A 12529-nucleotide genomic window follows, 5' to 3' on the forward strand; every position below is an offset into this window, starting at 1 on the left:
CTCATGCAGTCACAACATCATCCATATACAACCATTCTCCACTCACCTCTGTCTTCCGTCCTCTCCCTTCCTTCCTCAACAGACATTCCCCTCTTCCCCAAAGCCCCCTTCACCCCATCCATCCACCTCATCCTAGGACGTCCCCTCATGTTCACTCCCTCCACATCTGCCTTCCATACCTCTTTTACTAGTCTTTCTTCACTCATTCTTTCCATGTGTCCAAACCATCCTAATATTCTTTCATCAACCCTATCTCCCAAATCCTTTTTCACCCCTGTTCTCCTCCTCACCTCCTCATTTCTCACTCTATCCAGCCTAGTAACCCCCACCATACTTCTCAGACACCTCATCTCAAACACATTCAAACTCCTTCTCTCTTCTTCTCTTATATTCCACGTTTCTGCCCCATACAGTGCTGTTGGCACAATCACTCCTTCATACAGTCTCCTCTTCGCATCCATTCCCAAATGTCTATTCCTCATTACACTCTTTAAACCACCAAGGCATTTACTCGCTTCTCTCAATCTACATTCTACCTCCACCTTCACTCCACCTTTTCCTGCTACACTTGCACCCAAGTATCTAAAACTATCCACTTCCTCCAGTCGCTCTCCCTTAATGTTCACTTCCAGTCTACTGCCACTTTCACCCCTTGTACATCTCATCACCTTACTTTTACCCAAAACAAAAACAAATAATATAAGATAAATTATAATCATTACAGCATCTTACTTAGGTATTTATCTAAATGATTCTTAAAGCTTCGAACTGAACTACATTGCACTACCTGTGCAGGAAGTTTATTCCATTCATTAACTACACAGTTGGCAAAGTTGTTTCTACCTACTTCCAAATTGAATCTATTTCCGGAGAGTTTAAGACCATTGTTTCTTGTCTGATTCTCATTCAATGTAAAAATTTGGTCACTTTTGATGTTGTCAATTCCCTTTAGAATTTTAAAGACCTGTATCAAGTCACCTCTGAGTCTACGCTTTTTTAGGGAAAACAGATTCATATGTTTTAGTTGATTTTCGTATGATTTATTTTTGATATTTGGAATCAGTTTTGTGGCTTGCCGTTGTACTTTTTCCAATCTGTCAATGTCTTTAATGAGATTTGGTGTCCATACGGAAACAGTATATTACAAATGTGGACGAACTAACGATTTATATAGCTTGTTAATGAGAGATGGACTTTTGAAATCAAAAGATCGCGCAATCAGTCCTAGAATCTTATTTGCTTTCTCAGAGGCTGAAATACACTGCTTGGATGATTTGAGGTCGTTACTGATAATTACGCCGAGATCTTTTTCACTATCCACTTTTGTTAACGAATTTCCAAATAACTTGTAATCGTACTTACTGTTATTTTTTACCTTTTTACCTAGTTGTATTTACCTAGTTGTATTTTGCGGGAAGGGGAGCTATGCTCGTGATGTCCCGCCTTTGTATCTTGCAGTGTCTAGTTTGTTTTTAAACTCATGAATGGTTTTTGCGCATACTATTCCATTGTCCAGTTTGTTCCAAGTGTCCAAAACTCTATGAGGAAAACTGTTTTTCTTCAGTTCTCTTCTATAGCTATGTTTTTTTATTTTCTTTCCATGTCCTCTTGTGTTTCTTTTGTCCCAGTTAAGTAAGCTCTCACTATCGAGTACCTCTGTGCCTTTCATGATTCTGTAGATGGTCAATAGGTCACCTCTCTCTCTTCTTTGCTCCAGTGTCGGTAACTCCAGTTTAGCCAATCTCTCTTCGTATGATAGGTTTGCAAGTGCAGGTGCCATTTTTGTAGCTGCTCTTTGGATTCTTTCTATTTTCTTTATATTCTTTTTGGTACTGGGGGACCACAATGTCGCTGCATACTCTAATCTAGGCCTTATCAATGTAACCAATATTTTTTTCATCATGTCTTCGTCCAAGTATGTAAACGCCACTTTTATTGATCTTAGCAAGTTGTAAGTCTCCCCGACAATTTTGTTAATCTGTATATCATAGGACAAGTCGTTCGTGATAATTACTCCCAAATCTTTTTCGGATCCTACTTTCTTTACTTCTTTGGTTCCAATTGTATATTTTCCTGATATTCTGTTTTTGCTTTTTCCAAACTCCATTATGCTACACTTCTTAGTATTAAAGTCCACTTCCCATTTCTGACTCCAGTTCCATACCCTATTTAGGTCTTCTTGCAGTGCGTCACAGTCCTCATCAGTTTCTATTTTCCTTATCAGTTTGGCGTCATCGGCAGAGAAGCTCATGTAGCAGTTCACGTCCTCATCCATGTTTTTCATATAGATAGCAAACATTATTGGTGCCAGCACAGATCCTTGCGGTACTCCACTGATCACCTCTTTCCAGTCTGAATATTTTTCTCTGAGCACTACTCTCATCTTTCTACCAGTCAGAAAGTCCTCTATCCATTTTAGTAGGTTTCCCTGTATTCCTCCTATGTGTTCCAGTTTTTTTAGTAGTTTTCTGTGTGGTACTTTGTCAAAGGCTTTTTGCAAGTCTAGGAATGCACAATCAGCCCATCCATTTCTTTCTTGCACTATGTCTATTAGTCTTGAGTAAAAGCATATTAAGTTTGTGGAGCATGATCTTCCTTGTCTGAATCCGAATTGTCTTGGGTTTAATATGTCATTGTCTTCCAGATGTTTTACCCATCTATTCTTGATTATTTTCTCACAAATTTTGGCTATGGTGCTTGTTAGTGATACTGGCCTATAGTTGGTGGGTTCTTCTTTGTTTCCTCCTTTGTGTATTGGTACAATGTTAGCGTTTTTCCAGTCCTCGGGTATCTTTCCTTCTTTGAGTGAGCTGTTTATTAAGATGTGTATTTTGTCTGTTAGTTCTTCTTTGCACTCCTTTAGAATCCAATTTGCAATACCGTCCGGGCCATGTGATTTTCTGACATCCAGCCTTGATAAATGTTCTGATATTTCCTTTAGTGATGCTGTAAACTCATTCATGAGGGGAGATTTCTTGTTTTTGTCTATGTCACAATTTGGTATTTTCTCTCTGGTGAAAACAGATTTAAAGTGATTGTTCATGACTTCGGCCATCTCTAAATCTTCTGTGTATTCTATGTTTCCTTGGCATAGTTTCACCAATTCCTGTTTGTTTTTAAGTTTACCATTCACATACCGATAGAATAGTTTGGGTTGCTCTTTGCATTTGTCTATAATATCCTTCTCATGGTTCCTTTTCTCCTCTCTTCTCACATTAACATACTCATTTCTATAGTTAACATAAATTTGCCATTTGCTTTGTTTTTTGTCTTTTCTCCACTTTTTCCAAGCTTTGTCCCTTCTGTCTTTTGCCTCACTGCATCTTTTGTTGAACCAACATTTAATGTACTCTCTCTCTCGCTTTTGTCTTGGTACATGCCTGTTTACCCCTTCATTGTAGTTTTCCATCAATATATTCCATTTCTCTTCCACTGCTGTTTCTTCCCTGTAAAATATTTCCCAGTTTGCATTCCGGAAGAATGTCTTTAGTTTTGTAAAGTCTGTTTTGTTGTACCTCAGTCTTCCTTTCCTATGCTTTTCGTTCCTCTCTATGTCTATTTCTTCCTTTAGTATAGTTTCGATGAGTACATGGTCACTCTTTCCAATTGGTGTCTCATACTGGACTTTATGCACTATTTCAGGCTCTGTTGTAAATATTAGATCTAGTTTCGATGGCTCTTCATTATTTCTGTACCTTGTGTTTTCACGGACCCATTGGGTCATTGTGTACTCCATGGTCATATCTAGCAGTACATTGCCCCACGAGTCATCTCCTCCTTGCACTGTCATGCTGTCCCAACAAATTTCTTTGCAATTGAAGTCCCCCATAACTACCAGATTACCCTTACCCATTAGTATCTCATTGAGTGATTTTCTTGTGTCATCTAGCATTTTTTTATGTTCGATTTCTTTCCAAGCGCTTGTTTTTGGAGGCACATAAGTCACCACAAACTTTCTACTTTTCATATTCTTGCCTTCGACTTTTATCATGATCAATTCAGCATTACCTTTGCCCTCTGCAATTTTTGTCACCTTTAGGTCTTTCTTGGCCAAGAACATGATTCCCCCTCCCTGTTTCTTGTCCCTGTTTTTTATCCAGTAGTTGTATAAACATTGTCCGATAACAGTGGATGGTATTTCACCTCTTAGTTTGGTCTCTACAATTCCCATTATGTCTGGTTTTGCTTCTAACAGATAATCATTGAGTTCGTTCAGTCCCGAAATTAGTCCGTCAATGTTGGTATAGGCCACTTTTAATTTTCTTCCTTCTCCCTGGTTTCTTCTTCCCTTGTTTTGTTCGTTTTGAAGCGCCATTGTCTTAATCTCAAGTCTATTACTCTCCACTGGAATTCTTTGCATTCTGTCTCCGATCTTTTCAAGTTTTTTTCCTTTGCTTCTTATCTTAGTGCCCTTTCTTTTTCTAATTCCTCAGTACTCATTTCTCTTTTTATCCATATCTTATTGTATTTTTCACTCTTTGCCAAGTTACCTACTTTTTCAAATATGTCTTCTACTACCACTTGTGACCTTAGTTTTATCTTTAGAGGTCGATTCCTATCCTTAGTATAGCGACCAATTCTGTAAGTCTCTTCTAAGTCTGTGCCTGAATCACTGTCTCCCCCCTGAATTTCATTAAGGATTTCTACTGCTGTCTCTTTTTCTTCTTTTTCTCTCATGTACCTCGCCAATCCTTGTTTTTCTTTAAGCCCATAAACCACAATACATTTCTTCCTATCTACTGTGTCCCTGACCCAATTTGCTTTTTCGTTAATCACTTGAATGATTGTGTCTTTTGCATTATCTTGCATTTGCTGCTTGACTATTTCTTTGAAAGCAATTTCTTTATTTTCAATATTTTCTTTCCACTTCTTAATTTATGTGCATTACCTTGCATTTACTTGTGTTAAATTTCATTAGCCACTTTTCAGACCATTGCTGTAATTGATCTAAATCTTCTTGAATATCTAATTGGTTTGAGTGATCATTTGCCACTCCGCACAGTTTTGTATCATCAGCAAATTTGGAAACAGTAGATTTTAGTCCATGGTCTATATCATTTATATATACTATGAATAGAAGTGGCCCAAGAACGGAACCCTGAGGAACTCCACTTGCAACACTTTTCCATCCAGAAGTTTTTCCATTTAAAACAACTCTGTTTTCGATCATTCAACCAATTACTAGTCCAACCTAATAGGCTACCACTTATTCCATGCAAAGCTAATTTAGTAAGTAGTCTTTCGTGTGGGACGGTATCAAAAGCTTTTGCAAAGTCTAGATATACTAAATCTATATTGTTTCTTTTGTCATAATTCGAGATAACTGTGTTGTAGAATTCGAGTAAGTTAGTCACGCAAGAACGTTTCCGTCTGAAACCATGCTGGCTATCATTTATCAAACGGTTACTTTCTAAATGATGTTCGATAGCATCTCTGATAATAGTTTCCATTATTTTTCCTACAATTGAAGTCAAACTTATAGGCCTATAGTTATTTGGTTTCTTTTTGTCACCTTTTTTGAATATGGGAGTAACGTTAGCTAGCTTCCATTCTCTTGGGACATCTCCGGATATGATGGATTTCTTGAAAATAATTTCTAATGGAAGAACAATCTCATTTTTCATTTCCTTTAAGATTCTTGGATGCCAACCGTCAGGCCCTGGTGTTTTATTAACTTTGAGTTTGTCTATACACCTTTTAATTTTTTCTTTTGTTATATTTACCGTAGAGGTGTTTCGTTTACGAATACCGAGCTAAAATAATTGTTTAAGATATTACACATTCCTTCATTTGAATATTCAAGTTGACCGTCACCAGATAATAGTGGACCAATGTGATTCCTAACAACCTTTTTATCTCTAATGTAACTATAGAATTCTTTGGGATTCTCTTTGGATTTATCAGCGATGTTCATTTCGTATTGTCGTTTTCTTTTTCTTATTGTCTTTTTTAAATCTCTCTGTATTGATACATAACTTTCATAGTCATTAGATGCACCCGTGGACTGTATTTGGTACAACTCTTACAGGTTCGAAAAAAGCTCCAAAGGCCATGGGTTAATATTGACTTTTTAAGTAAATTCTCAAAAGTTCAATCCCCAATTTATTAAACCAAAATTTATTACATAACAGATTTAACAAGCAATTAAGAGGAGGGGAGTTAAATCATATCTTGTTTAAAGTTACGATAGACACGGTTCGAAGCTTCAGGAAATGCTCCTAATTCGAAAGATGTAAACAACACCTTGAGGGAAAGTTTCCCGAACGAAAATGTAAGCACTAAAAGATTCCCAATAACAAGGAAGACGCCTATTTAAATGGGTAACAATTACCACAACCTCCCCGACAACAAAAGAAAGTGTTTAATAAATACAACAATCTCAAAGAAAATTTACAATAACCCCTTAGAAGCTAGAGACCTTACTTGGTCTCTAGAGGCTAGCGCAGTCTTACGAGGTCTCAAAGAGGTAGGTTCCGAATCGACCTAGTCGTCTTCCAAAGAAATAACCTCCTCCAAGTTTGAGGCCTCTTCATTTATAAGGTAGAGAGGCTTTTAACCCGAGGCATTCCAAAGAGCCATGTCCAAGATTTTAACATTGATTACACAGTCCTAATTGAGCCCCTCTAGCTCCTTTGTGTTCATGAGAAATATAGGTGGAGCACCTTGAACGGCCATGGTCATAAGCGGGGCAAAATCTACATCTGAAGATTGACTTCTTAATGGAATCTGGATTAATCTTAAAAGAATGACTAACTCCCTTGCTAGAACCAACAGCAGGTTTTTTCAAGCATTTTTCCTTGAAGGCAAGGGAGCTGCTAGCATCACTCCATCTGGGTTTGATGTTAAGGTCATCAGATCCCATTTTAAGTCTAACTAAAACAGTGAATTAGAATTAGGGTAATTAAAAAAAATCGCCCGAGACAATTCAGTCAAGAAAAACTTAGTTTATTTAAAATTAACTTGCTAATCAAAAGGAGGCCCTTGCTTCCAGCCATGGTAAAGTCAACTCCAATCCCTTTAAGGTCTTGTAGTTTAGAATCTATAGACCTAATGAAACCTTCTAGGTCCTTCAATTTAGAGACTTCAGGTGCATTAATAATAGAATTTAACACCTTGTCTAAGATCTCTTCCTTGTTAAAAAACAAGTCATCAAGAAGAAGGAATGCGATGTCATAATTAGAATCATCTGGAGGTAAATTTTCCACTGAAAGAATGCATAGAGGACTTGACAGACAAAATATACAATATGATTAAATATTCACTCAAAGAAGGAAAGGTACCACAGGACTGGAAAAATGCTAATATTGTACCAATATATAAAGGAGGAAACAAGGAAGATCCAACCAGCTACAGACCAGTCTCCCTAACAAGCACAGTAGTAAAAATATGTGAAAAAAGTTATCAAAAGTATATGGGTTAAACATCTGGAAGAAAAAACTATACTGAATCCAAATCAATTTGGATTTAGACAAGGAAAATCATGTACAACAAACCTGATCTGCTTCTATTTGAGACTAATAGATATAATACAAGAAAGGGATGGGTGGGCAGACTGTGCCCTTCTAGACCTACAAAAAGCATTTGATGAGGTACCAAACAAGGAACTAATAAGAAAAATAGAATCAATAGGTGGCATCAGAGGAAAATTATTGGAATGGATGGAAGACTTCCTGACTGGGAGAAAAATGAGGGTAGTAATTAGAGACAAATACTCGAATTGGGAAGAAATGATAAGTGGTGTCCCACAAGGTTCGGTACTGGCTCCAATCATATTTGCCATATATATAAATGACATGGATGAAGGAGTAGAGTGTTATATGAACTACTTTGCAGATGATGCAAAAATACTACATAGAATTCTTTGGGATTCTCCTTGGATTTATCAGCGATGTTAATTTCGTATTGTCATTTTCTTTTTCTTATTGTCTTTTTTAAATCTCTGTATTGATACATAATTTTCATAGTCATTAGATGCACCCGAGCACTTATATTTCTTATAAGCCTGTCTCTTTTTAGCAATACTTTTTTCAGTTACTTTGTCGAGCCACTTTGGGCGAGCCTGATTTGGTGGACGTCTGTCCTTAAAAGGAATGTAAGTTTGAATCATCTTAGTGAAAGTATTTTGAAATATTTCCCACATCTGATCTACAGGTCTTTCATTTAATTTTGCCTCCCAATCTGTAAGCTGAAGCTCCTGACGTAGTCCTATGAACTGAGCTTTACTGAAATTGGGTATTTTAGAAACACAAGTATCTATTCTAAAATTGTTTAGGAGTTTGAATCTAACTAAGTTGTGATCACTATTTGCAACAGATTCACCGACTTCTACATCAGTTACCATGCTTTCGCGGCTAGTGATCAATAGATCGAGTAAGTTTCCATATCTTGTGGGCTCTTTTACATGCTGAATTAAGTAATTGTCACCAAGAAAATCAATCAAGCGACTACCTATATGGCCATGTTCAAGGGTCATCCAATCAATGTCAGTAAAATTGAAATCACCCATTATCAATAAATCCCGGTTGCAGAAACTAGACAGTTCTTGAAATAACAGTTTGTCGTCTGCTAATGATAATGTCTTTGACCTATATATTACACTTATAGTAATTTTTTATCCATTTGTTTGGGTTAACTCAACCCACAAACTATCATATGCATCCTGTTTCACTTTCTCTAAAACACAAGCATGAATATTGTTTTTAATGTACAACAGAACACCCCCACCTTTCTTGTGGTTTCTATCCTGATGAAAGCATTTAAATCCCGCAATATTAAATTCAGCTTTGAACTCTGTACCATTTAACCATGTCTCAGTTATTCCTATCATATCGAGATTTTCGCTTTTGACATACGCCTGTATTTCTTGAAATTTGTTCCTAATACTACGAGCATTAAAGTACATGGTTTTAAGAAACTCGTGATTATTTCTTTTTGACACATTTTGAGTTTCAATATCATGTCTTACATTATCATTTTGTTTTTTTATTTATACCTTGCTCTATATTATTATTTGGTCCTTCATTGACATTCAATGCCTCATTAACATTTCTCCCATCAAAATTAACTTTTCCCCCATCACAGACATCTGGTCGATCACGGTTATCCGATCTCTTTTGTACATTTTGTTCCCCTACATCACCGTAATTCACGCCGGCCTACCGTCGTTCATTGACATTATGTCCGACATCCCTTCCTAGAATTATATTTTGTCCTCCAGTGACATTATATCCTACCGTGATATTTTTTCCTCCACTATAATTACATCCCATTGTGATCTTTTGTCTTCCACTGTCATTACATCCTATCATGATATTTTGGCCTTCATTGACATTCTCTTATCTTAGCACCTCCTGGATGACGGATCATCCCTGCACCTTGTCCAATGCCCTGGGTCAGAAGCAGTGTCACAAGACACAGCATATCCACAGCAAGGCCGCTTCATTAAATCGGCAACCCCCCCTCTCCAAAAATACTAAAGAAAGTAAAAATAGAGGAGGATTGTGAATCATTACAGTTAGACCTGGACAAAATCTGGAAATGGACTCAAAAGTGGGAAGTGAACTTCAATATCAAGAAATGTAGTATTATAGAGTTTAGAAAAAGTAAAAACAGAATATCAAGAAATTATTAAATTGGTGAAGAAGCTAAAAAAGTGAACTTGGAAAGAGACCATGGAGTAATGATCAGCAAAGACATGGCACCGGACAAACATATCAATAATATAGTTGGAGAAACCTTCAACCTATTGAGGTCAATGAAAGTGGCATTTGACTACTTTGATGAGGAAATGATTAAAAAAAAATTAGTTACTTTAATAAGACCAAAACTGGAATATGCAGCAACACTATGGACACCCACTACTAAAAAGAATATAAAGAAATTAGAAAGAATACAAAGAGCAACGACAAAGTTGGCACCAACTCTTTCCAAATTAACATACAAAGATTGTCCAAATTGGAATGACCAACTCTGGAACAAAGAAGAGAAAGAGGAGATCTGCTGAATTATAGAATTATGAAAGGAATGAAATTCCTAGATAGGAATGATTTACTAAAATAGGACAATGGAAAACAAGAGGACACGAAAAAAACTCAATAAGGATAACTATAGAAGAGATCTGAAAAAAAAAAAATAGCTTTCCACACAGAGTACTGGATACCTGGAATAACTTAGATAAAGAAACAGTGTGCAAACACTATTCAAGATTTTAAGAAAAAAATTGATGTTGAAAGACACAAAGGCGGGTCACCACGAGCATGGCTCCCTTCCCATATAATACAACTAGGTAAATACATATATCAATGGCTTTTTCCCCCTTACAATGTATAATGAATAAAGACTAGTAAAAGAAGTGTGGAAGGAGTGAACATGAGGGGTTGACCTAGGATGATATGGATGGATGGGGTAAAGGGGGCTTTGGGAAAGAGGGGAATGTCTGTTGAGGAAGGATGGGAGAGGGCAGAAGATAGGGGTGAATGGAAAATGGTTGCATATGGATGATGCTGTGATGCATGAGGTGGAATGGGTGGGGGATGGGTGTTGAGGGTGTATGTGTGAGAAATAATTTGATGCAGCCCAAAGGGATTTCTCCCCCTCTTCTCCTTTTCTGCATGAGGGGACGAAGAGGGGGGGTTGCCGATTTAATGAAGCAGTCTTGCTGTAGATGTGCTGTGCCTTGTGATGCTGCTTCTGACCCATGGCAGTGGGCGAGATGCAGTGATGACCCATCATCCAGGAGGTGCCAAGAGGGAGGGAGGGAAAAGGGTGGAGGGGAGTAGAGTGTGATAGGGATGGAATGGGTGGGAGTGGTTTTTATGCTTTTGTGTTTTGGCTACCTCCCATATAAGGGGGGGAAAAGCCTTTGGTATATGTATGTACAAGGGAGGTAGCCAAAGTCAAAGGCATAAATCCACTCCCACCCATTTCATCCCCACATACTCCATTCCCATTCACCACCCCTCCCTCCCTCCCTCTTTTCTTGGCTCCTCCTGGATGATGGGTCATCCCTGCATCTCACCCACTACCCTGGGTCAGAAGCAATGAAGCAAGATGCAGCACATCCACAGCAAGGCTGCTTCATTTAATTGGCGACCCCCCCCTCCCTCCTGTTTTAATGTCTTGACCTGTAAATTATTTTTGTCTTTTCAGGAAGTAAAAGTTAAAGAGGAAATTAAAGTAGAGGAGGATCATTTAGAAGATTTTACTGAAGACGTTCATGTTGGTCAGGCAGATATGATAGTCAGCGATTTGCTACCACCACCTCTTGAGGAATCTCTATTTACACAGAAAAAAACACTTATTTCAAATGCACAGGAAGATCAGGAGGAAGAAGATAGTATAAGAAAAAAGTAAGTGTTGGAGTGGACAAATGTTCAGTCCTCTTTTGATCCAGTGGGTCATATTTGGCACATATCATTTTCATCGCTACTATTCACAGTAGTCAGATTCTCTCATTTTGTGAACAAAAGTCAGTATCACAGTTTTGACCAAAAGTTGTTTGTATATTGTTAGGCAATATATAGTGTATGAACTTATACGACGATCTTACAATTATATTATCAGATGAGGCTGAAAAAATAGTCTAAGAAAATATTGCATTTTTATCAGCTTGCTCTCAAACGTGTAATCTCATCATCAGGCACCCTACAATGAGGAAGGAGTAAATATACATAATAAAGAGTATACTGTATATAATGATATGGAAAAAAACCCTGCATATGCTATATATTACTATAGCATATTTTGAAAATGTTGAAATTTTTTATATATTCAATATTTTTCAAGCATTATAACACATATAAGCATGTAGATTATGTATTTATCTATGTAATAAAACAATAAAAGGGTGCTGCTATCCGCAACCCTGTGGTGGGGGCAAAAAAATACTGCCACCAAGTATTTCCACTTGGATCGTAAGAGGTGAGAAAATGGGACGGGGATTGGGGCCAGGCATCCTTCTCCCTGTAGCCCCACAGAGGACATTCCTTAAAAAAGTAAAGGCATAAGAGGGTCTAGGAGTTTTCTGACCAGCACCCTAAGGTTTGGGTCTTGTAATGTGCGTGGATGTGGTACAGATGAGAGTAAAAGGGAAGAGATAGGTAGTATGTTTGTGAGAAGAAAGATGGATGTGTAGGCTTTGAGTGAAACTAAATTGAGAGGGAAGGGCGAGTGTAAGTTTGGGAGTATAAGTGGGAGGTTATCAGGAATGAAGAGAGGGCGAGGGAGAGAAGGGGTGGTTATACTAGTAAGTGAAGAGATAGGTAAATGTGTAGTGGAGTAGGAGATTTCCTCAAGGATAATATGGATGAAGGTGAAACTGGGAAAAGAGATGTGGGTTTTTGTAAGTGCATATGGGCCTGATAGTGAGAAGAGTGTAGAAGAAAGGGAGGCTTTTTGGATAGATTTAAATGAGTGCATAGAGGTATTAGGGAGAAATGTCAATGTAATAGTACTGGGAGACCTTAATGCTAGGGTAGGAAATGAACCAATTGACGGAGTGGTTGGGAAATGTGGAGTTCCAGGAAAGAAT

The 12529-nt window shown here is 37.6% G+C and overlaps 1 protein-coding gene across 4 annotated transcripts in view; it reads left to right on the top strand.

Annotated features, from left to right (window-relative positions):
- LOC143020994 (uncharacterized) overlaps window positions 1–12529 on the top strand; it is a 95036-nt gene that overhangs the window by 41578 nt on the left and 40929 nt on the right. For all 4 annotated transcript variants that reach the window (XM_076178077.1, XM_076178082.1, XM_076178083.1 and 1 more), the window contains one exon: window positions 11149–11348. In XM_076178077.1, the coding sequence (XP_076034192.1) occupies window positions 11149–11348 (200 nt within the window). The remainder of the gene's footprint in view (window positions 1–11148; window positions 11349–12529) is intronic.

This window comes from Oratosquilla oratoria, chromosome 41 (assembly GCF_046742065.1).
Source record: "Oratosquilla oratoria isolate Oo_2021 chromosome 41, ASM4674206v1, whole genome shotgun sequence".
Taxonomy (NCBI): domain Eukaryota; kingdom Metazoa; phylum Arthropoda; class Malacostraca; order Stomatopoda; family Squillidae; genus Oratosquilla; species Oratosquilla oratoria.